The sequence below is a fragment of the Micropterus dolomieu genome, linkage group LG13 (assembly GCF_021292245.1).
Source record: "Micropterus dolomieu isolate WLL.071019.BEF.003 ecotype Adirondacks linkage group LG13, ASM2129224v1, whole genome shotgun sequence".
NCBI lineage: Eukaryota > Metazoa > Chordata > Actinopteri > Centrarchiformes > Centrarchidae > Micropterus > Micropterus dolomieu.
In genome coordinates, this window is record NC_060162.1 from 5,199,407 (window position 1) to 5,225,641 (window position 26,235).

At 39.5% G+C, this 26,235-nt stretch overlaps 2 protein-coding genes across 3 annotated transcripts; both read right to left on the reverse strand.

Moving 5' to 3' along the window:
* Positions 1-369: 369 nt before the first annotated feature.
* wdr41 (WD repeat domain 41) lies at positions 370-10,688 on the reverse strand. Of its 2 annotated transcripts, none has more exons than XM_046067668.1 (14): positions 10,505-10,688; positions 10,263-10,338; positions 8,443-8,558; positions 7,573-7,621; positions 7,348-7,476; positions 7,167-7,229; positions 5,501-5,612; positions 5,299-5,361; positions 4,752-4,856; positions 4,439-4,623; positions 4,228-4,349; positions 2,810-2,895; positions 752-885; positions 370-662 (listed from the first exon to the last, which is right to left on the reverse strand). In XM_046067668.1, the coding sequence occupies exons 2-14, from the start codon at positions 10,308-10,310 to the stop codon at positions 522-524; spliced, it is 1,353 nt and encodes a 450-aa protein (XP_045923624.1). In that variant the 5' UTR covers positions 10,311-10,338; positions 10,505-10,688; the 3' UTR covers positions 370-521. The 2 variants fall into 2 exon arrangements, with proteins under 2 accessions (XP_045923624.1, XP_045923623.1); XM_046067667.1 differs by having other exon boundaries at positions 10,440-10,687.
* Positions 10,689-24,972: 14,284 nt separating this feature from the next.
* LOC123982186 (homeobox protein orthopedia B) lies at positions 24,973-25,709 on the reverse strand. The gene is made up of 2 exons (XM_046067605.1): positions 25,704-25,709; positions 24,973-25,585 (listed from the first exon to the last, which is right to left on the reverse strand). The coding sequence occupies exons 1-2, from the start codon at positions 25,707-25,709 to the stop codon at positions 25,064-25,066; spliced, it is 528 nt and encodes a 175-aa protein (XP_045923561.1). The 3' UTR covers positions 24,973-25,063.
* Between the last annotated feature and the right edge of the window lie 526 nt (positions 25,710-26,235).

Genomic DNA, 26,235 nt, shown 5'->3' on the forward strand with positions numbered 1-26,235 from the left:
AAGACACCAATGCAAATTACCGCATTAAGAAAAGCAGTGCAGACTCCTTGATGATGAAAGTCTGATTGGGCAAATGTTATAAAGAGGTCTGCAGAACTGGTGGTCACAAGAGGGTTTTTGCAGACTGGGTGGTGGGGAAAAAACACCCAAATCTCTACAAAGAGAACTGTGAAACAGGCTTATACACCAAATATGAAGCTGCACTGAAATGAGGACTGAGGCAGGTGCTTAGATGACAATGTACCTGCTAATCCCTGACAGGCCTCAATATGACCTATACCAGGGAATAGTACGTACGAGATGTCTGACATCACAGCGCCAAAACACGCTGGATATAAAAATATTGCAAATAGTTTCTGAGATGGGGTATTTAGTTTTTTTTTGTTTGTTTTTTTTAATATAAGTTAAATACAAACAACAACCATTACATTGTCATTAAATTCAAAAAACAATCAATACAATAAATTTGTAACCAACAATATCACATCTCATTTTTAAGGCAGCGATCCAAGGGTTAAAGGTCAGAGTCCTCCATTCTCCTCCAGTTTTTGAAACAGTGCCAGGCTGCGGAGGCGGGACTGCCTTTCTCCGTTCTTCCATAGAATCAGCAGGTGGTCTGCCGAGCATGTGACCAAACCGTTTTCCCCAAAGCTCACAAACATCTGACAGAAGAACAAAAAGGCATTGTTAAAGCACAATCATGACAACCATACTAAAGTACAACAGAAGTTTGGACATCATAAATTCACACCTGGACGGCCCCTGAGTGTCCAATCAGATCTCCAGTCAACTCAAGTGTCCTGGTGTTCGGGACGTCTATGACCTTCTTTGATGGAGGACCAGTCTGTTTGTTTGGACGGCCAAAAGTCCACATTCCAAAGAACCCTGGTTTGATGGACAGAGAGAAAAGACTCATTTAGAATAATGGTACTGCAAGAACAAAATGTGTTCTGTACATCCATGGAGATATAGAAGCCAGGTAGGATTGGCTAAAAACAGCAGTTACGTCATTAGAGGGGATAATCAACCAGAATGTCTTATGGTGAAACTACTTTTACTACTTTTTAGAAAGAGACTGAATTTAAAGCTTCAATCAATATTTTTATACAAATAATGTATCAAATGACATTATTTTCTTTTCCAGGGGGCGACTTTCTGTGTTTCACTTCAACCAGCCCCAGAAGCAAGTGTTTGAAATGCCTCTTCTTCTTTGTTTCAATAGCTGTAGGAGGCTTGTGCACACGAGGCCTCATTTTCCCAAATCTTTACAACGGAGGTGGTGAATGCAAAGTTCACATAACCCATAGTGCCATAGTGGTGACATTTTTCCTGCAGGTTGAAATAGATGTTTCTTTAAACATGCAGTTAGTAATTTTCTTTTTCCACTTAGGGCAGCATAAACAAGCTGCGAACACAACATTAACATATCGTCAGCTTTTAAGTTGAACTTCTTAGCAATCAGTTGCCTATTTACGCATCCAGCAGTTATTGAGCAACATGAACATTCATTTGGAGTTGTGTTTCTGGCCACCTGGTAACTGTTACTCCAATATCCACTCTCTTTTAACTCTGGTTTTGGTCTCTATTATCTCCTGAGGGAAATATCTGTCTCTTTAGCGGCTAAATGCTCCACTATGTTCACCAGCTAGTCTCTAACTGTGTCTGTCTGCTGCCTGCTGCTGAGCAGGTCGTGTACAGTGGGTTTTTAAGAGCTTTGTAACTGAAAACAGCTGCCTGCTGTGACTGAAAATGACACTAAGAAAATGACACTGAGAGTGAACCAATACAGTAAAGCTACAAACCAGACAGCTAAACAATGAGCTAAAACTCACTATAAAGATCTGTAAAGCCGAGAGAAGCTGCAGATTCAGGTGATAAATGTCTGTAGGTTTGCCACTACGTGTGACCCCTTTCACAGTGTCATATTGTTTTAACATTGTCATTTTTGTTTTTTCGCTGAAAGACATCTGCCTGCTGCTGCTGGAAACAAAGCTGACGCTTTATCATAACAGTCAAGCTGTAGGTCTTATAACCAAAACAATGAGCTAAACACTCCACAGAGCTGAGGGGAACCCCAAAGTTGGGTGACAATCCTGTGTGGGTTTTTCACTATTAATCGCAGCTTTTACATTAGATTACCCCCCCGAGTCTTTGTTTCCCCAAATCTGGGCAACAGAGCCAGGTTACACCAAACGTTTCCTTTAAAGACCACAAGAGATGAAAGTGATTGATTTCTGGTTTCCTGGAGACATAAAACAAGCGACAGACAAATAATTGGCTTTTGGTGATGATTAGCAAGTGATGTAGCCTGAGTGTAGTCTCTAGCCAAGATCTATTCAGAATCACCACAGCTCTACACTGACTGTAGACAGCTAGACCATCAAAGACCGCTAGACCACACAGACACAAGCTCAACTTTAGACCACCCCACTTAAGTAGAAAACACAGCCTCTCTGAGCGTTGGTACACTTTCCTTTGATTTACACAATATGACATCAGGACTGCATTACTGCACCTCCCAACGCCCACACATCAAGACACTCAACTACACACACACTAAAGTTGAGTGCTGGCAATTTTCCTCAGTGTTTGAACTTTCTGATTCATATTTATGCATGTGATCCATCACTACAATGGCAGTTTTCTTAAGACGGCATATCCATAGCAGAAATGGGACGAGGGTCTACTGCTAGATATGTCTGTATGTTTCTACGGAGTATGTGAACTACTTACCATCCAATCATGACATTTAGCTCTGAAACTGTGCGTGTGTGTATGTGTGTGTGTCCTGTTGTGTCCCACGTGTCACCTGGAGAGGCTGGTTCAGCAGTTAAAGGCAGGTCTTGGATCTCCCACATCCTCACGCTGCCATCTTCAGAGCAGGACATCAGCTCGCTGAAACGAAGACAGTGTCAAACAAACGGTTTAGTCCAACAGCTGCTTTAATCACAGGCAGTTCTCCTGTGTGTAAACTGAGCGTATTGCACACACACGTCTAGGAACAGATTTGACAGGGACACAGATACACACAGTCTTGTTCCTAATCTCCTGTTTGTTTCGCAGGACTCTTATTTTTTTGTATTGTCTGTTGATGATATCTGGAATAAGCCAAGAAATTGAATAAAAAAAATAAGAATTATAATACAACACAGCATATGTGTGAGAATAGTGATCTTAATGTTAAGCGAGAATATAAGTTTTAGGTGCACCAAAGATCCAGGCAGCATAATGTAATTACCAAAACTACTCAGCTTTTGATTTAGGTTGTATTCACACCTCTCTTTTTTGGTTCGATTGAATCAAACTCAGGTTCATTTCTCTACTTGGTGCTGATCTTTTGGGCAGGTGTGAATACGGCAATCACACTCGGGTGCAGACCACACAACCATACTGAGGCCCAGCTGAACAGGTTGTCTCATTCCAGTTCCAAACAAACTCTGGTACGGTTCATTTAAGGTGCGAACGTGGTCCGACCTCGATCCAACCCAATTGCAGAGAGCACTGCGCCTATTTGGAGTTAAGAGGCTCTCGTAGTCAGTGCAGATTGTGTCTTTAATTACACTGATAACCACCTCATATTACAGACAAATCTGGAGACAAATGCACTGAGCCTAGGCAGAGTGTGACAGGGTCAGATTTTTATTGTGCAATTAGTGGTGATGAAATGGCTAAACATGACTCATTAGTGATAGCAGTATGCTGTTAGCAGTAATCATTTCTGATGTAATAATCTGTTGATCTGTTTGTGTAAACATAGTCTCTCTCTATGAATTCAAACTTTATACCTGATCCAACTTCTGCGCAGTACCGTTGTCAGCATGCCATGGTAGGCGTACATAAGCGCATGCTCTCTCTGCCAGAGCTTAAATAGTATATTTCAGTTTGTGAATAGAAAGATTCCTGCTTTTCCCTGCCCCAGGATTTCTATCCAATGATTTGATGACCTCAAGACACATGTGATTTTATTTTATAACTTCTGGTTCACTTGCAAAAAGGGCAGTGTGAAAGCAAACTACACCAATCAAAAATAATCAACATTGTATTTGATCCAGAGCAAAGCAAGTGAACTAGCTGACTTTGCTCGTCTGAATCCGCCCTTAGAAAAAAAAGGAAGAAATTAGACTTTCCTTTAATTTTTGCTTTTGTAAATTATTATAATCATTGGAACTCTAACATATTCATATAAATATACTAATAAAAAGGGAAAATGTCTTGATATATTTATACCTGTCAGATAACATCATGGTGTGTAAGACATTAGAGTCATGGGCAACCTTCCTGTAGGCCACCACTGTCTTGGTCAGAACGCTGTACACGTACAGGCCGCTGCCCACAGCTGCAAGGACGTGCTACAAAACACACAAGGTTTTTTTTATGTATCACGATGACAAAGCAATATAGTTACAGCAGGTGCATCCACTCATCCCGTCTTCCTCACCTTTCCATTGGTGGTCAGATGCTGAATGGACATCTCACTGGGTTTGGGAGCGGCCAGTCGTATTTCAGACTGAGTGCAGGCTTGTGACTCCTCCCACAGGATGTGCTCATAGGCAAAGACATTCCAGTCGATAGCATCCCATAAGATCAACTCTCCCGCGTGGGAACCGCTGGCAAAGAGCCGGTCTGAAGAAGATATGGTATATATATATATGACACGTGTACATAATGAACCAAAGGGTACAACCTGCAATTTAACTGAATGAAGCCACTTTGATTTTGAAATATGAGTCAGAGTTTCCTGACAAACTGACCATTGACATTTATAAGAGCTCGAATCTGGTCCTGGTGATCGGACAGACAGCGGATCTCAGCCATTGACAGAGAGGAATCAATAGAGACTGTCAGTCTGTAGATCACTGCAAAGGAGACAAAATATAGGTCAATGTTCTTTAAAGCAGTGGTTCACAACGTGGGGTCCGGGGACCCCCAGGGGTCCTTCAAGGGGTCCCCAGCAAAAAGTTGATGAAACTGTAATTTAAAAGAAAATATATTAACCACAATTATTTAATTCTATAATTCCATCCATACGTAACGCATAGACAGAATGTATCACTATTTTGGTCACTAATTTCATACACTTTCTGTAATAAAAAAAAAATCTAAAAGCAAATATTCTATCAGATGGGGAACTAAATAACAGAACTAAATCTTATCAAATGTCGATGGTCTAATAGATGTCAGTTTAGGGGTCCCTGAAAAAGTTTACCACCACTGCTTTAAAGCCATGTCATTTTAATCTATTTACACATAACATACTGTAATTATTAAATACTTTAGTCATCAAAATCTATCTCTTACCGATCTCTTTATCCATCGCAGCTGCTATACAGTTCTTGGGCAGCTCTATTAAAGCAGTTATCCCTGCAAAATGACAAAACACAAAGACAACATTAATCAGTTTGTGTGCAAACAGCAGTGTCGGGGGTGAGTACAGTTGGTGCAACAATCAACACGTGATTTGTTTATTGTGACAGTTATTTTTCCTTTGGTTTCTCCTTACCAGTGTCGCTGTGGTTCTGTTTTTGACACTGCAGCTGAAAGTCTTTGTTCCATGCACACAGTTCCTCCCCGCCGGAGACCCACACACACAGCCGCTCCAGCACCAGCAAACACTAAGAGAGACACACAGCGGGATCCAGCACGGGAAATACATGCGCTATTTTCAATTTGGACATGCACAAATACACACACACACAATATCAGCGAAGAATATAAATCAAATGTAATTAACCTATGGATTCTGCAATTAACCTTAATCTATCATCAAGAGGAGGCAATTAGCATTTTTATTTTAAATCATATCTGGCAGCCCAACCTTGGTGTCATACATGTTAATTAGTTTGTTATATATCTTGTCAACATAAACTTAATTGCCCAGAGTTGGATGACATAACTGGCATATCCAAGAAAATCTTATATTTAGGACCAAGACGTACTGGATATGTTGTTGGAGCACTGAGCAAACATTTCTGCAGCTGTAACTGTTTCTTTCAAAACTACTTTAAATTTTTGATCTTTTCAGTTCTTAAAAACACACAGATACTTGCATACATATTGCTTATGACGTATTTCAGACATACTGTTGTCAGGGAATAATAAACAATGCAGAAACGAGGCGTAACCTGAAACCCAAAAGTCCTCAAAGCAGATGTGTACAAAGGATTAAACTTGGAATATGTCCCAATTAAAAATGACTTTAATAGTTTTCTAAAGTCACTGGGGAAACAGAGCACTATCACAGCTGATGATATTTAACAGCTACTAAGATTAACAGAAAAACAATATACAATTATATTGCCCTTCAACTACACATTCTTGTATAATATAAATTAAAGTGTCACATGTCAGGTGTTGTTTTAAGAAAATCAAACTATGAATTAGCTTGCAGCGTTTAGTGTACCAAACTGAAATGGAGTGGAAACCACACCCAACCAGCACTGTGACGGTCAGGTTTCAAAGTTGAAAATCCTCCTGCAGCCACTTTCTTACAAACACTGTAGTTTTTATACCAACATTAGGTAGATAAATAACTAAAATAAGTTGTTCTACATGTGATGGTGCAAAACCACAGCTGTCATGAACACCAATTTCCTTCACTTTAGCGCCTCTAATTGGTTGTTTTATGGACTCGAGGAGAGATGTGACTAGCCTTCTTTTCAAACACTTTTTAAGATAACTTTAATCACCTGGTCAATGAAATGTCAATCACTCAATGTCAACTTCACAGAGTCTGATGTGCTGTCTTCAAATGCCTTGTTTTCTCTCACCAAAAGAAAAGTGAACTATTACATATATAACAGAGATGCAGGAAATTCTCACATTTGAGCAGCTGGAACCTGCAAACGTGAAGCATTTGTCCACTGTTTTTGCTTGAAAAATGACAAATGACATTCACCACCTCCGTTGTAGAGATTTGGGAAAATGAGGCCTCGTATGCACAAGCCTCGTTCTTCTGTAGCCCTTTCGTTAACGTGACAACATTCAATTCAGAGTTGTCTGTGTTGGAAGTTTTACGCAAATGTTTATAGGTCAGACATAGTAAGATTAACATCATGACTTTCACGTAAAAGTGACTCAGATGCTTTATTCAGACATCAGACGCACATGCAAAACTTTCATTACATTTAGGTAACAAGGTACATGTCTGAAAGGGGCTTATCAAATACCTTTACAGAAGACTGAAGATCTGAAATAGTCTGGACTCTGTTGCCTGTATCAGGGTTCCACAACTGACACATAAGATTAAGGAAAACCAAGTTTGAATTACAAACACAACAATTACACATGAATGATTTTAGTGTGTGTTTAAATGTAGGGGTGTTTACTCTGTCTTTGGTATGAGGATACACTGAGACTGCGGTCTGAGGAGGCTGTGATGAGCGAGGTGTGCAATGTGGGCCCATTCTTACAGGTGAAGGTGGTTATTGCTGTTATTTGCTGGGAATGGCCCCTCAGCTCCTGCAGCCTTTCCCCGGTCTAACAGTCAGAGAGAGAAAAAAAAAAAGCAATTAGCACCACTGTGTTGTGTGCAGTTTCACAATGCACTGAAATTATCAACTTGCAATGTATTACCTCAATATTCCACACCAAAATAAGACCATCATCCCCTGCTGAGGCACACCTAGAATATATAAGATGAAAGGTATCAGTTGTTTCTTGAAAGCAGACTCATACGTGACAAAAATCCTTCAGTGGTAGTCTCATCTTTTGCGAGTTCACGAAGCGTAGTCGAACACACCAAGTTCATCTCTATCTGTGTGAGGAATTATTTCCTGTAGGTCCATCTCCACCTGAGAAATCTGTTTTTAAAAAAAAAACATCTGTCCTGGGGGTTTTCTACCTTCACTTGCCCTCTGACCCTCAACCACCCTGTTCCCAAAATCAAAAGACAGGATGAGCAGATAAAAAAAAGAGAGTTAAAATGAGAAGAAAGGAACTGTCCAGGATACATTTTCTGACTTCAAAAGCAATCTGGAGAGAATTTTCTGGCCTTTGCCCCCGACTGTGGACCTGTGTGCGCAAAGGACGAGACCCAGAGGAGGGGGTTATTATTGGAGGAGACCAGGCGTGAAGCAACCCCCACCTCCTGACATACACATACACACACACTTAGTTCTGTTATAAATCCCAATCTGACCACTTATGCAGACCCACTCTGCCATGCCAGTGTGCAGCACACTTCCACCAAGAGAGGAGAGCAGGTGCAAAACCTTTCTGTGTGTGCGCGCATGTGTGTATGGACAGCATTACAAGGCTTTGGTTATACTGTACTGTGCACACACAATCACATAGTGGTGATGATTGGGCTCTTGTCATGCTCTGTAAGTTTGCTGTAGGTGAGGATCTCCTGTCAATCACAGAGGGATAGAGGCCAGCCAAGGGTAGAGAGGAGAGAGGTTAGAGAGAGAGAAGAAAAGGGGGGAGGGGTTGTGGTCTACTTACCTGAAGTCATCAATCTGCACCAGAAATCGAACAATGTCAAAATGTCCTTTCAGCACCTGCAGCTCAGTGAAGCAGTTTTTGGGCTGTTCCTCTCCGATGCACAACACGGGGCTTTTCTGCAGACATAAGAGCGAAAGTAGTGAGACAAACAGGCTGTGGTGCAGAGGCAGACAGTGGTGGAAGCTAACTCAGTACATTTACCCAAGTATTGAACATTTTAAGGGATTTGTACTTTAAGTATTTTCATTTTCTGCTAATTTATACTTGTTCTCCACTACATTTTAGAAGGAAATATTGTACTTTTTACAGCACTATTCTTACCACAGTTTAATATTTCACCTTAAAATGATGGGTTTAATAAATACAATGCAGAGAAAAAGGCAGTGTCTACTGAGGGCCCCTTGTCATGTTTCAGATGTCTATAAGTTGTAGGTTGTAAGCAGTTTCACCAAAGAGACATTTCCCCTAAACTGCTCACATGGTTTGAGGATTATCCAACATTTCACAACAGAAACAAGGATTAGAGAAAAGTCTGCAAAATGATCAACAATTAGTGTAGCAGAACTTTGTTTTTTTATCTTTCATACCCCATTAATAATCTCACAACCACTCAGAATCTTGTAACCTTTTGGAGGTCTGGAACTACTGGACTAAACGGCATATAGTTAAAACTAGCTCCACCTTTAAATTTAAATACTGCTTACATTTTATTACATCAGAAAAAAATAAAATGCATAATAATACATCAATCAATGAGTAACTTTACTTTTGATACTTCAAGTACATTTAGCTGATGATACTTTTACTTGAGTAGAATTTTGAATGCAGGCCTTTTACTTATATTTAAGTATTTTTACATTGTTATTTTGCTGCTTTTCCCGAAGCAATACTTCCCACACCAGTTATTTCATACTGGGCTTCAATGCACTATGTGCTACACTATGTATAGATATAGAGTGGATGTTTATCTGGCTTATATAATTTGTCATTCTTACTACTGATAATGATTAATATTTAAAGAAATTTTAAATTGGTTATATTATATCAAGGAAAATAGATATATTTTGACAAGAACTCTGATACACGTAGCTATAGATACAATTTGTCTCATAAAACTTTTTCACAATAAAACACACATGCAGAATATACTAACACTGTATCACACAAGATTAAAAATTTTAAGTACTAACTATGTAAGCAGCATTTTTTTTTATTGTAGCCTGCAGCTGTAGTGCTAAAAAAAAATATCAATCTGCAAAATGAAGCAACTACAGCAGTTAAATGCAGTGGGTTAAAAGGTGCAATACTGCCCCCTGAAATGGACATGAAGCATAAAGTAGCATACAATTGAAACACTCAAGTATAGTACAGGTACCATAGAGCTGCACTTAAGTACAGTACTAGATTAACTGTGCTTTGTTACTTTCCACTATTGGACCCCAATCTTACAAATCTTTTTTCGCAGTTACATAAAAGCTTATTGGGCGATTATACAGGTATGTATTAAGCCAAACAACATTACTATAAATCAGATAGGATACATTGTGAAATAATGACACTAGCTAACATACAGCTGAAACTAATTAATTGCTTCAGGACATTTGCCAGCACTCTGTTTTGAATGACACAGCGTGTAATCATTTAAAAATTGCTGCAGATATATAAGTAATGAGAAAGCAGTTCATTTTGGAGAAAGTGGCCATTGAATGCATGTTGAGTGAAAGCAATGAAAATGTATTAACAGTCTGGTGCACATTCACTTCTGTTTCTTGACCAATGCATGTTAGCAATCGAAAAGAAAACTGTGAGCTACATCTTACCTCCACTGAACCCGGAGCTTCTCGACCACCAAGAATCCACCGAAGCATGACTTCGTTTAATAGCGATTAACGTTTGCTGAAGGAACAGAATAAAGCCAGTTTACAAACACATCTGAATATGAGCATAAACATAGCTTAACATGTCCGTTAGCATAACAAACACGCTTTTTATTTCACCCGTCATTGGCGCAAACAGAGATGCCAGAAAACGCTTCCGCCTGGTCAAATATCTTCTTAATTACCGCCTTCAGGAGAGGAAATTCAGATGTAACGATCCGTGTTGTTGATATTTTCACCCAAAGCAGATAAATGTACCGTTACAGATACACAAGTACGTAAGCGAGCTAAATGTTGTTAGAGGTAACGTTACATTTCAGTCACGACCACAACAAATCATTCTTGTGACTCAAACTACGGAAGCTTTGGTTGGACACGATTCATTCAGGCCGATAAAAACAGGAAGTGAGTGTAATGTACCAAACATTGTATTTATTGATGTTTAGCCTATTTATCGTGCTTTCTTTAAGGATCAGTCCCGGACAGTGTTTTTTAAATATATAAAAATGCCCTGCTTTGAATAAAACTTTGTCTTTTTCCAGAAAAAGTCCAATTACCTTCTCAGAAGTCTTGAAATGACATCTAGGCACAGGTGTCATTTACACTGGGGACCACTTTTTGAAATGGCTGACTTTGTCCCCATAACTTTGTTGAAGAGAAGTGTTAAAGATATTTTTAGGGGGCTTAATAGATGTAAAAGGGAAAGGTAAGAAGAGTCTGGGTTGGAGTCACTGGCTGACCCCACAAGTGTTCACTGACCTTCCAGCTGTAGTTATTTCTCCCATGTGACTTTCCTTGTTAGGGAGACAATTAGACTGAGGGTGTAGCTCAGGCGTCAGGCTAGCAGATATCAGTGTTCTCTGGGAATCTAGCAAGGTTGAGTCTTACAAGTATGTTTACAAGAACTCAGTGGCTCCACAGATTAAGAGTACAACTCAGGATAGTAATGATTCCAATATGACGCAGTATTGAAATCTAAACATCAGATAGATTTGTTCTTCTAGGTTAAGGCCAGCTTAAGATGACCTAACAGGGAAACCTACAGGAACTAGGGGGAAGACATAAACATAAAAGATAGTATCCGTCAGATTTGGTGTTGGCATTTGACGTGTTCACATGTTGTATGCTGACACTGTATCTCCAATAAACCAATGTTATGTTGTTTGTTATGTTATGTTTAAGTCTTAATCAGTCTCCGAAACTTCTTCATCACGCCTGAACCTGGCTCACAATAATTCTTCAACAGAAAGCATTTGCTAAAAATAGCTTTGCAACAAGAAATGTTAACTAACAAATGAAAATACTTTGAGAAAGGTTTATTTGCACGATAATAAAACATGCAATGCAATGTAAATATAGAAGAAACAAATGTGCGTAACTTAAGCTTAAAAAAATAAAACAAGCAACTCATTACTGTTTTAAAATCAAATATTTATTATATTTTTAATTGTACCCTTAATTTTCTGTTTCCCTTTATATATATAACATATCCTCCATACAATGATGCAGAAAATATCTCCAGAATGCAGTGAATTAAGTATTTAATGCTCTAACTTTTATGAGGGAGGACCCCAAGACCCCCACTAATATTTCAGCATTGAATATGTCTTAAAAATAGAGCTAACATTTTTTCTTCTTCTTGTGAACCCAATATTGTGCATCGTCAGGTATCGTGAGCTAAATGTATTGTCACACCCCAAAGCTGACCCCTCGCATCTAGGCCTACTCATCATCTGTCATGACAGATCCAGAATATGCGAATGTAGAAACATGCAAACCGCGTTGCCAGTTTTGTCTGACAAAAAGTAGCCCAATCAGAGCCTAAAACATTTTAATTTTCTCAGCATGCTTCATCAGATTCTTCACCTTAAATGAAGAGATGTACGCTTTTACCACATCTGTGAGTGAATAATTATTTGAAATAGGAAAAAAGTTTCAACCTAATAAAATGAAATTACATTTAGTTTTGCTGGTTATCGGCCATTACACATTAAGCCAAACCTATTGAACTCAGTGCACTGTTGATCTCAGGGGTGGAGACAATAAGCCAATTTATTGAAATATAGCTGAAAGTTAGAGGAAACTAACCAAATGATTAAAAGGTAATCCAAATTATCACAACAGGCCAACAAGTCCATTCTCTGCCAGTGTGCACTGGAGGTTTCCACGCCACATATTAGGTTCAACTTTAAGTAGCATATTGGATCACATGTGGCTTCCAAACTACAGCAGCTGTGAGTGCTTGAAATATCATGCCCCTATACACAGATTTAAGGTGAGCGCATGAGAAACTTTCCCCCTTCAGCAGATCCAGAATAGCCTCCTAGTGTCTGCGCATACGTAAGTCTGCATAGTGAAGCTCAAACATCTAGGTATCAACAGTGAAGGGGAGTGTTAACAGACTGAGCACTGTGTAGCTTGTGTTTAAATGGGTGTGATTCTCCTGTTTACTACTAGATGGCAGTGTGTAACAATCCCATGAGATCAGAGGAAGGTTCAAACCTCTATTATCCAGGGAATGTAGAGTTTCCAAGTGTTTCCCCTTGCATGTATCTAAATTATGAATGTGATTCTTAAAAGACAAAATCAAATCATTTGTTTTTATTTCACTTCTCTCTGCCTACAGTTTGTCTTACTTTCCCTTATTTCTCTCCTCCTTCCTATGACTTCTGCATTCACGTTGTCCTGCTTTCCCTTCATATCTTCTTCCTCCCTTCTACATTCTCCTGCTCTCAGTGTCCCCCTGTTTAACACACTTACCACACACACACACACACACACACTCACACACACACACTCACACATCACCCTGTGTCTACTCCTGCTCCCCCGATTGAGACGACACACAGTGTAGGGCCTGTGACCTTCATGGTGGCTCAGATCTGCGGCTGGCACTGATTTCTGATTTAGTGTCGATCCGCTGCGCTTGTCAGAGGCTGCGAGGTGCTTTCCATGCGGTAATAGAAAAGCTCAAGGGCAGCTGGAGAAAGGAGGAGGGTCAGGGATAGGGATTGGTTGAGGTGGACTGAATAGGTTTTAGATTTGGGAATGGGTGATGCTCTGTTTGTTTAACTATGTGTCAGATGTCTGAATGAATGGGTCAAATATGGCAACTCTAGAGAAGTGTTTTGAGTTATAATTCATTCAAAAGATGTGAAGGAATGTGACTCACGTACAAGATTACAGCCGTGCTAGCAGCTCTGTGAGGCTTTACACAGGCACAGTGGTGCTTTGAGCTAAATGCTAATGTTAACATGCTCATAATGAGATGGCTAACATGCTGATGTTTAGCAGGTGTAATGTTTGCCATGTTCACCTTCTTAGTGTAGCGTTATAGGATGCAAACATTTACTAATTAGCTTTAAACAGTGCAGCTGAGCCTGAATTTCTCTAAGGCTGAGTCATGTGGTTATGAACAAAAGGTTTTTTTATTATACCTTTATTTTACCAGGCAAGTTAATTAAGAACAGATTCTTATTTACAATAACGGCCTGGCAGGAGATAAAGGCCTCCTTTAGGGAATGTATACTGGGATTAAATAAAATAACATGAAGACATAGGACAACAACACAGTCCCAACAACTAACGCTGAAAACCAGGCACAAAGAAACCAAATGAAAGAATAATAAAACACAGACAAGAAGAAGCAGGGCAGCCGGGCAACATTAAATCAAAACACACACATAGCATCAAGTTTCTATAAATGAGCTGGTGGTTTTGCTTTTAACAGTGGCAGTGGTGATAGAGTAGAGAGCTTTATTGTTTTTTGTAGTTGGTTCCAATCGTTGGGCACAGCAAACCGAAAGGCAGTGCGGCCTAGCTGTGCGTTTGCTGGAGGGATTTGTAAACGGATGTGACTAGAAGACCTGGAGCTGTAGGTGGAGTAGCCGATTGGACACATTAAAATATTCAGCTGATGATGGCACTGGATGAAAAGTCAGGGATCATCAAAGTCATTAGAATTCATCCTGAGAGAAAAATAAATGTCTGTACCTTCCAGACGTATAATCCATCCAATAGTTGTCGAGATATTTGCGTCTGGGCCAAAGTGGTCGACCAACGTCCCACTCAAAATCACAAATGTCAACATCATGGTGCCCCTAAAAGATACAGCCTTTAAGAGTTATTTAACAGAATTAATAGAAATGTTGTTGGTTGGCATTAGAAGAAAAGTCGGGGAACCACATAATCACAAGTTATTAGAATTCATCTTCTGGATACAGTGAATGTTTGTACCAGATCATACCAACAGTTTGTTGACGCATTAGACCTAAGTGGTGGACCAACTGAAATTGCTATCCCCAGAGCCATGCCAAGAAATGAGGAGGTAAAGACACATTATAGGGTGAAGATAAGGAAGAATTCATAAAAAAACAAACAGAAAGGGAGATACGGCAGAGATTCAGGAGTTCACCAGGAAGAAATGGGAGATAAAAATAAGTGGTTCCTGAGTTCCGCGGCTTTGGTCTGTTGTAGACGAGGTGTCAAATATGACCAATGGCAGGAATCAGCTAAGAGGTGAAGTCATGATGCGATGGCCACCAAAACACTCAGAGCACTAAAGAGTCAGAGCAAAGAAAAAAGTGGCCTCCGCCTTAGTGCCTGATCTCATCCCCCTATCTCCACACTGTAAGGAAAACAAATGGTTATGATGATGGAAAAGGAATTAAGCTGTAATTTAACAATGGGCCAACAGCAGAATTCAATAACGGGCTCCCTCTCTCGCTGTTCGGAGGGGTCTGGTAGAAGAGAGAGTCTCATTCTTGACCAACACACTTCACTGTCCCTCTTCATCAGGTTTTCACTGTGTTCTGATTTTGCTGCCTTTACCTTCGCCCTACATGGGATCTGCACTCAGGCCTGAACACGCATGGAAGCACCTTCAGAGGTCCATAGGTAATATAGATATACAGCATTTGTCTTTAATTCTTATTTCAATAAAAATATATGACAATTTTTTTTAATTCAGTTCAATTCAGTTTTATTTATATAGCTCCAATTCATAAATATCTCACTGCACTTTTAATATAGAGCAAGTCTAGACAGTACTCTTTGTAATATTATTAACAGAGACCGAACAATATCCACCATGAGCAAGCACTATCTAAAAATGTTATGTAAACAACACCAATATACTACTTTACTAGTATTTTTTCTCTATCCTATCTGAGGCACTCATCCCAAAGTCCAGTCATTCCAAAGAAACAGGTCCCAAATATAACTTTTCTTTTCTCTTTTTTTTAAGTCTACACTATAGTTTTTTGCAAATATGACTCAAACTGGATTAAACTATGTATTTGTTGGGGACTATTTTCAGCCACAGATTAATATACATTTGATGTATTATAGATTATTTATGCTATCAGATGTAGGTGTGTATGTTAGATTGAATCACTACAGCGCCTGTGTTCATCAGGTTGGAGGGTCGTGTCACCCAACTACGTAGCAGTTTTTAGACAACAATAGAGCTCTGTGCCACAGATGAATAAGCTACATGGTTTTGACTACACAGACCATTCCTGTTAGGATTAGTTCATTGTTGGTTTTTGCCTTTTCAAAACTATAACCCTTTAAGTGAAGATTCTCAGTCATCCAGGTCATGGTTATCCAAAGAAGGTTAAAGTCAAGGGCAACTGAACTTGGCTGAAGATACTAGAAGACGTTTCCTCCCTCATCCAAGGGACTTCTTCAGTTTTGACTGACTGGTAGGGAAACTAAGCTATTTAACCTCAGTGGGGTCGTTGAGGTTAAAGTGTCAAAAATGTCAACACAGAAGGGCCAACTCCTCAAAACGTCTTCTAGTATCTTCAACCAATTCCGGTTGCCCTTGACTTTAATCTTCGCTGGATATAACCCTTTAAAGGACAGTTTATTGTCTTTTAAAGAACTGTTCAGTGTTCAGTTCTCACATGCCCAGTGCATTGGTATTGTTAATAGGCTATCTCATATTCATTCCTCCTTTCCAAACTGGCCATGAAGAGCCACTTGCCTAACACAACTCCAATTTAACAGACGGGCAAGAGGGCATTCAAAAGTCCAGACACTGCAGCAGTCTGAGTACTTGCTTACACAATAGGGTGTTCAGGGGCGAGTTCAGCGCCGACAAAACGTAGCAAATCGCAAACGGTTTTGCACCAGTGTGCAACATTTTCGAATTGATCGACATGTTTCCTAGCAATGTTATTCAACGTTCCGCAGCAGGCTTTGAGGTATTTTTTCTTCTGTTTGGTGGGTAGTCGCTACAACCAAGTTTTATGGAAACGCACCTATTTCGCATTATCTTTTTTCTTTTTTGCACATTTCAAAAGTTGGCTTAAAATTCACTTGACAATTAGATGGAAACTTGGCTTCTGTCAACACTTCATAATGACTATTTCTTTGGTAGAAAGTCGTCCAATAAAACCTGTCCACAGAAAATATGTTTGTTTCTGTTGTTGATGTTTTGTTTTTTACTGATCCTTTAATTTGTATATGGTGACACTCGAGCCATAAAGAGCTAATTAACACAAAGTGGATGTGGATCTGATTAGAATACATATGGCACATAATCCAAAAGGATCATGATCTAAAGATGACCAGGGGAAGACGCCTGAGTGTATTCAAGCTTGTCACTTTGATTTGTCACATGAGTATGACTGTAATTGCTATGTTTCAGTCATCATAGGTTAATTATCAGCCTTGACCTATTACATACACACATACAGATAATCGCACACTTTAAACATGAGGATGAGTGATTGTTTTTGTACAGTCTAAAAAGTTATAAGACATACAGCACAGTAATGTAAAGCTGCCAATTCTCTTTTACTCTGTTTAATCTTCCTCCCTGTCTAACTGATCATCACTGTCAGTCTCTCACCCCTCCTTTCCTTTCCCTCTTCCCTCCCTCATCTGGTGACCCACTAATGTTCTGTTCATTTTCTCTTATGAATAGATAATGGGCAAAAATCAAATCTCTTCATTTGCATGTAATACAATTAAGACCTTTTCAAACAATGACAAATGGAGGGAGCTGCGAGATGTCAGTCAGCCCCGTCAGTAAGAAAGCAGAGACAGAATGGGCGAACCCCTCCATTTTAACGAAAATTAATAAAACCTTCACATGGAATTTTCTCACCGCCATCTGGCATAACAATCACCACGACACTCCTAGACTCTGCCTGTCAAATAAAATTAAAGTTCTCATGAATTTGGATTCGTAACGTCCATGTGGAGACACCAACATACCACTACCCCCAAAAACCCTAAGAATTACATTTTTCTTCAAAAATGATTGGATGTGTGGCCCAGAATGATTTCAGAGATCAAAATCTCTTTATGTATTTATAAGTTCAGACATTGGAAACATGTTCAGCCCAAGTGTTGAAAGTATTGGAGACTTCTGTCTTTATTCGTTTAGCTGTCACTTTTCTCCAAAGCGACTTACAACTGCAATACATGTCAGAGGTTGCACTCCTCCAATAGTGCAAGTGTCCTGCTCAGGTACACAATGGTGGATGGGTTACAGTAGGAATCGAACCCGGGTCTCTCACATCAAAGGCATGTTAAGTATCCATTGCACCATCACCACCCAAAAATAATATCAACTCCAGGGTCTTGTTAGCAGTTGTGGCTCTGGTGGTGGAGTGGGTCATCTACTGATCACAGGGTTGGAGGTAAAATCCCCACCTCCTCCTGTCCAAATGTCAAAGTGTCTTTGGGCAAGACACTGAACACTGGAAGATCATCCTGCTTAGAGGAAGATGGAAATGTTTTAGTGTTAGAACTAATGTCATTAACATCTTGTAAGTCTGTACAGATACAGATATGAGACCAGCGATCGATCTCCTCATCTAGCTCTCGGAAATAAAGTGTTTTTTCCGAAATGACAAAAAATTATTTTGAAGGATAGGGTCAGATGGCTGAAAAACTCCACAGTCCTTGTTTTGTCTCATTCTAAAGTTCAACCAAAGTTTATATGAGGCTTCAGCAGATTGAGTTTGCCACATCAAGTGAATGACTGCACTTATATAGTGCTTTTCTACCTTAACTGACAAAGCACTTTACAATTGGCCTCTCACAAATCACAATCAGAACTGCCAGGTATGTGTACACATACGAGGAATTTGACTCTGGATTGTATGCTCACGATGTGCTTACTTATACAATAATACAACACCACAATAATACAGTAATAAAATCAAACACAGGCTACAGTATACACAGACTATAAACAAAAACAAAATAGACAGATTGCAATAGTGCAATGAGCAGAGTACAAAGGATGCAGGAGTAAATTATTATTAACGTTTTAATCATTATGCACATGTCAGAGGTGGATGTGATACACAGGTGCACATACACATACAAGCAAACATGTACAAATGTACACAGTGTGATGGAGCACAGTGCAATGGATGCTGGAATAAAAAAAAACTATCATGTGCAGGTGTTATGTACTTGAGGTAGGTGGATTTGGTATACAGTATATACAATATACAAAATGACAATATGAACAGTATGAACAGCTCTGAAATAGAAAATGATGAATAAATAATAAGTAGCAACCAGTAAACAGGCAGAGTTACTGGGTTATTACACAGGAATTGTTCCTGATACTGTGAGTCAGAGTCAGCTGTTCATCAGAGTGATGGTTTGTGGGAAGAAACTGTCCCCGAGTCTGTTGGTTTTGGCGTACAGAGCTCTGTAGCGTCTACCAGAGGGGAGAAATTGGAAAGGGTTGTGTCCAGGGTGAGATGGATCTGCAGTGATGTTTCCTGCCCGTTTCCTGACTCTGGAAAAGTGTAAGTCCTGAATGGAGGGCACCAATGATTTTTTCTGCAGTCCTGTCTGTCCGTTGTATCCATACACTCCGAACGGAGCTTCCATGCAAGGGGCAGGCCTGTCCACTGCGAGCAACAAGATTTAATGTGGACACATGTGGACATGTGTTTTGAGACAGACTTGACAGGAAATTGTGTAGCTTAGCTTAACACAAGGACTAGAGATGGGGGAACAGCTAGCCTGGCTCTGTCCAAAGGTAACAAAACATTCCTCCCAGCACCTCTAAAGCTCACTACTTATCATGGTATATCTATTTTTGTTCTTTACTAAAACTGAAGTGTGAAAACAACAAGGTTGTGGGGCCATGTGCCAGATTGTCTCTTGGCTGGACACAGTGAATCGTTACAACAAGGGTTTTTATACACATTAAATAAATATAACGTATTAATTATTGAGCTTTAGAAGTGCTGATAGGCAGATCTTCACATTTGGACAGAGCCAGGCTTGCTTTTCCCCTCTGTTTCAAGACTTTAGGCTAAGCTAAGGTAACTGCCTTAGCTAAAATGCAAAAGCAAATAAGCACATTTCCCAATAGTGAAATTATTATTGTTATTTTGTTGATATAATAACAAAACTGTGGACCTTTGCAAGTACTTGTTATGATTTATAATACAGTAGCCTAATGCTTATCTATGAATATAAATACAAATGATTTCATTCAGACATCTCCTTACACATACACAAATATAAACATGTGGACATAAACACAGTAACTAGATGCACACACACATGCATGCGCACCTATACACAAATTCTCTCTCTCTCTCTCTCTCTCTCTCACACACACACACACACACACATACACACACACATACACAAACTCACACACAGGAAAATTAATGAGCTCTCATTCATAATCCAGGATGGAGAGAGCCATATTCACCCTTGGATGGTTTATTGACTGATTTCATTTATTTGTGTGGAATAAATAGGAGGTAAATATTGGCTCGCTCTCACATTTTCACACACTCGCTGCACAGCATTCTGGGAGAAATGATCCCACCAACAGCAGGGTCACTGATTGGTTACCTCGTCAGTGTGTGACAAATTACCCAATGAGAAATAGGTTACCCATTTCCACAAACTAATTAACCTGGGTGATGGTGAAACAAATTATTACATTTATGTAATATTATTTCACATCTGTCGCTAGACTACAAAAATCTTCATCCCAGTTCCCCGCCCCCAGATCGCTTCTGGTTGTGATTATAAGCACACCCAGACATCATGAAAGCGTCACTATGTCTTGTATGAAGGAAATATTGCAACAATAAATAGTTTTAAATAACCTCCAGTTTAAAACCTATTCACAATACTCCCTTGGTAACATGATGTGTGGTATGTATGAAGAGCTACTTAAGCTTGTCTGATAAGGTGGTGGGGGTACATCAGACATAAAAATGTTGGGAATTAAAAGAGCCTTTTCTGATGCTCACCTGTCAGCAGATGTTCAGTATCAGCAATAATAAGTCTCTCCTGGTTTAAGCTTAGTTTCTTTTCGTACATTCTTGTTACCGTAGCCTCAATGCACATGTGTTATTTACACTGGGGACACTGGGGACATGTCCCCATCACTTTTTGAAATGGCTGATTTTGTCCCCACCACTTTTTAAATTGTTTGAATAAAGTTCTGAAATATAGCTTGCCGTTAAATAACAAATGAAAAAGCTTTTAGAAATGTTTATTTGCATACTAAGATAATGTGCTTTGCAATTAAAATATAGAAGAAACAAATGTGCATTGTCCAAAAAAAGTAACTCAAGCTAAAAAATAAAACAAATTATAAAATGACCCAAAAATGTGCAAGCTCCAATCAGCAACATCAACAACTTCTTGACACAGTTTCTTTTTGGACAATTTTTCTGTTCTCTCCCTTTGAACATGACAAAAGAGGAGGGAAGACCAAATCATGCCTACATATGTGTTGCCTCAGCAGGGATGATATTACATGAGAAGAGTTGATCTACAGGAGAAACAGATCTGAAAGCAACACAGAATGCCTGAGAGCTGCACTGACTTATATTCTGCTATATTTATATATTTCTAAATGTCACATGTTACCTAAATTTTGTGTTTCCTTTACCATAAAAGATTTACACCATAAATTGTTGCAGAAACCTTCACCAGAATGCAGGAAATGAAGTGTTTAATGATCAAGATTTCCTGGGGGACGTCCCCCCAGACCCCCCACTCATTTATCTCAGCATTGAGCATATCTTTAAAACACTGTTTAAGGATCTTTTCGTCTCGTTTTTGTGAACCTAATGTTGCTTATCATGATGTCTTGTGAGCTATGTGTCTCTTCACACCCCTAATCTGAGCCCCTATGTCCCCACCACTTTTCAACACAAAGTGACGCCCACCTCAATTGTTAACAAAAACCAGCAACACCAATATGCAACAACAATAAATCTCCGAATGCCCTTTGGTCCTGCATGGTCCTACCCTTGATTAGCTTAAATCATTTGTCTGTGTGCTGCCACCAGCGTACATTGTGCCATCTACATGTTGAACTAGTAATGACAGACCCTTGAGCTTAAATTGTAATTAAGTTACCCTAACAAGACCTACCTGAGGTCCAGTTGCACCTGCTGATAGGGAAAGCCTCTCCTTTGTCCATCAAAATATACCTGGAAAAGGAGATATATGTATATAACCCACCCTAAAGACACTTACCTTACACAGCTGCTGACAATATTGTGGAAACTGATTTCTTTAAAATCTTAAAATAACAGCTCATTTTGGTGGAAGACTGACTTGTAATAGGATGTCATTACTACCACGAGCTCACAGTGCCAGCTACTGCGCAATGTAACACAACTCATCAGCAACCAAGCAATAAGAACAAGCAAAAATTGTAATGTATGTAACAATGTAAGTTCTTTGGCGCTATCTCGGTATTCTCTGTTTGGATATCATAGCAGAGGCTGCAAAGAGACCGAAGAAGATGTTGTTGAAAGAAGCAAAGAAAAGAGAGAGTGACCAAGTAAGAGACCGGACAGCAGTAAATATTGGACTGGCTAAAATAGCTGAAAGAATGCAAAAGAGACGCCGGGCGGCCTTCTTGATGTTTGAAGTAGCCTAACATCTTATTAGCTGGCTTCCTATGTCTTGTTGCATTTGCTTATGTTTGCCACTGTTAGCAAAGTTGTCGACTAGAGCAAAATCATCCTGAGGTTTCACAGACAGAGGTTTTGCCACTAGCTATAAATCTTGAGTTGATGTTAAACTAGATAACACATTCTGACATTAGTAACATTAATTTAAGTGCTCTTGTGTCGGTTGCTGTCTAGCTTTGTGTCTAGCTGCTGCTGCTCTTGTCTTATTCTCTTCTTAGCTTCCACCACTAACATCCTCTTCGGTCTCTTCGCCTCTGCTATTAGCTAACGTTATGTCCATGGAGGCTGTTGGGCCCAGTTATGTTGCATGCTCGCCCAGCTCCAGCTTGTGCACAGCAGAGATTTAAGTTTGTCCTAGACATGACGCCACAGCCTTGTCTTCATGTTTGAATTCTACCTTCAGATACAGTATGTACACAGCCTGTTTATCATTGTTTTATTATTAACATGTAGGTTAATCTTTGGGAAAAGCATGTTTTACGATTAATTATTTGATTGTTGTAGGTGTCACATGTGAGAAAGTTGAAGCTCCTGAGATTCATAATTTCAAGTTGACTAAATGCCAAGGTTCACAGCCATTGAATGTTCCTCTTGTTTCAGGTTTTATAGTAACCAGGTGTCGTTCAGCTAAAATATATTAAAATGAAGAAAAACGGCATTGGCCCTCTGCTAATTTGTCAGTATGGAGTTTGGGAATTGAGCATTTTGTGTGGAGATACATATTCCTATTATTGGAAGAGACTTTTGTCCACTTAAAAAAGAAATGCACACTGGGACATGAGCAGTTTCTTGGGCTGGTCCATCACAGGAACTGCAGAACCTGCAACTGCTTTCAGGTGCCAGCACGTGAATGATCTCCTCACTGTTTGAAAAAGGATTGGTTACGCACCCTGAAACCAGAGGCAGAGGAGGAAGGTGACTCTTTACTTAAATGAAAGTAAAACTCATAAAAAGTGAAAGTACAAAAGTAATATCAGCCAAATGTACTCAAAATGCAAAATAACCCCTTTCAGAGTGCTATATTATTGTGGACTGTTTATATTATTATTGATGCATATTAGCAGCATTTCAATGTTGGAGCTGGTTGAGGTGGAGATAATTTTGACTACTTTATTTAATGTTGGGTTGTCTAATCTTTAAAAATGCATCTCTTCTGCATATTTTATAAACTGCTCATGTATTTTGTATGTACATTTTAAATCTGTAAAGAATTAGTTATCAGGCAAATGCAGTGGAGTAAAAAGTACTGTATTTCCTTCTGAAGTAGAAAAATAAAGTACCATAAAATGCTTAAATAAAGTATAAATAGCATAAAATTGTAACAGAAGTTTGCATAAAGAACATAATTTTGCTACCTTTCACCAAATTATAGATAATTTGTTTGATGCTGTTTATTTTTAGCTTTAAAATGGATTTCCACTGTAAAAGTCTTCTTCCTGTCTTCATTGATGGTTGATGTGGTCACTAAAAAACCTTATCTGATGATGTCATGATATGATGTCATATTGAACAGAAAATGTGATTCATAATTTAGTTTGAATTGGAGATTTAAAGTGGATGACACTGTGGAGTTGGGACATGCAGCTTCTGCATCAGTGTTTTGGATTAGATTAAAGTTGCATACAATATTTATTCTTTTTTCATATTGCATCTTGTCGCTGTCCAGTGAAAAACATGCCTCTTCAATTTATTTTTTTATTTGAAGAAGAACTGTGTTCCTTTATGAGTTGAGTAAATTCTTGTACTTTTAAATTAAATAAACCATTAAAAACCAATTAGATTTCCTAAAATAAAGCTGAAAACAAGACTGTTTCTCATGACAAATTGATGTTTTTTTTCAGTGGCACCAGTGGTCCAGTGATGCCTTTCACTCTTTAACTTGAGCCCTTAAACTGCTTCAAGAAAGAAGGGTTGATTCGTGATGTGACATAATCGAAAATGATTTTTATTTGATAATTTACATTTAATTGATATAAACATGTCCATGGAACAAAATGATTCAAACATTTAAGAAAGTCAAGTATTTGATAATCAGCACAGACATAATTTTGGAAACATAAGTTATCACAAACTGACCAAATGGGAACAAGAGTGCTTCCGCTACACAAAACATCCTATATAACAGATTATAGTTAAGTCAGTTTCCATGTCTTAATTTATTGTATTTCCCATGTTTTTTTTGCCTTGAACAGCACATGCAGTCAAGTCCTCTTCCATGTTGTCCTGATTCTTGTCAAATCAGCTTCCTTCTCTCTTCTGGTGAATCTTTCATGTCCTCATCATCTTTTAAACCTCCAGGTGTCTTGTTTCTGCACATCCACTGTTCCTCTTTTTGGCTCCTCATAGTTGCATTCTGTGCAGCAGGTGGAGAAGGGAATCTGTAAGTAGTTTTGTGTTTCATAGTATCCACAGAATTTGTCTTCAGAAATGTCAGTCACCAAGCAAATGTCACTGAAAACCCTGCAACAATAAAGGCCAGGGCTGCATGTACCAAATAAATAAACACAGAACAAACAAATAAGTGAATTTAAATAATCAAATAAATAGTTGGCATAGGTTACATGCGAAATAATAAATTAAAGCTTAAAACAGAACCAGTCCTAGCTTGATAAAGACCAACAGGCCTGATAAATAGATTCAGTTTTCCCTCTTGTTTGTGATTTGGGAGAAAAAATGTCAGGTGTACAGTATCCTGTTTGTAGTTTCCCCGGTTCACCGTTTGGATGGATTGGATGGATAAGAAGTAAATGCAGAAGAATTCTGTGTGAGTGAAAGAAAAGCTCTTTGCGGTGGCCCTCCTTACTAGGTGAAACTCATGGATACTGTGTGCTCCAGCGCTTTGCGGCGCAGCGACGCGATGCTTGTCCCTCTCCAGACGTCACTGTCCGGGGAACTACACAGCTGAGGCGAGCCGGTCACGTTGGTCGGGCCCGACAGGGACGCGGGTACCATACCGGGGAAAGTGGGCTGGTAGAGGTGCGACTGAAGCCCGGAGCCGTTTGACGACATGTTGGCTAGACCCATGGAGTTGGGCGGCGGCCCTGCGCCGAGACTACACTGAGACAGGGACTGCGCCATGGCCTGCTGGCGGCCGAGAGCCGGCGGTAGCTGCAGTTGAGACACGCCGGGCATCCCTGCCGTAGCCCAGCGGGTGTCGTTGGCGTGAAAGGAGCAGAGGCTGTCGCCCATGGCCGCTGCTGCTGCCGCGGCAGACGGGAACTGAGGCAGCCCGTGATGCGTCGGCAGGAGAGTCCCCGGAGCCCGAAAGACATTGGTGGTCTTCTTGCGCTTCTTCCACTTGGCGCGTCGGTTCTGAAACCAGACCTGCAGAAAGAGATGTGATGAGTTAGGAGGAGCAGGTGTAATGGCTGCGGGTGTATTGAAGGGTCGTGTTATCAGAGCAGTAAGCGCACATAAAAAGGTTATGACACCAGTCTGTGACCATCATGATAATGCCAACCACCAGCAATAAATCAGCTGCAGAAAAACACAGATTTATGTTTTTTCCAGGATCTTATCAGCTTATCACAAAGTTCCAAAACCTTGCAATTGATGTGTAAACGTTCCCAATCAATAGGCTAACACGCCTGTAGGATACGTTTTGTTTATTTTGGTTATTCTTTCCTGATCCTTAAAACAGAAAGGTTTCAACAGAGGTTACATCTCATCTAGGTGGCAAAATGCTAAAAATTTTGGATTTGAATTGTTGAAATGATGCCTTAATAAATCAACAGCATTTTCTTAGGCCTAAATAATATTATAGGTCTCGTTAATATTAATAGGCTATATAAGTATTATCTCGAGTTTTTAAAGATGTAGAAATTATGTTTTTATAACAGTTTTATTTTTCTGTAAAGATAACATTATAGATAACTTATTACTTTTTACTTATTTGACCCCAATTGACTTCTACTGCTTTGGGAGGAGCCACTGAAAACTACGCACTCAGATAATAAAGATAACGTTGTTGCTGT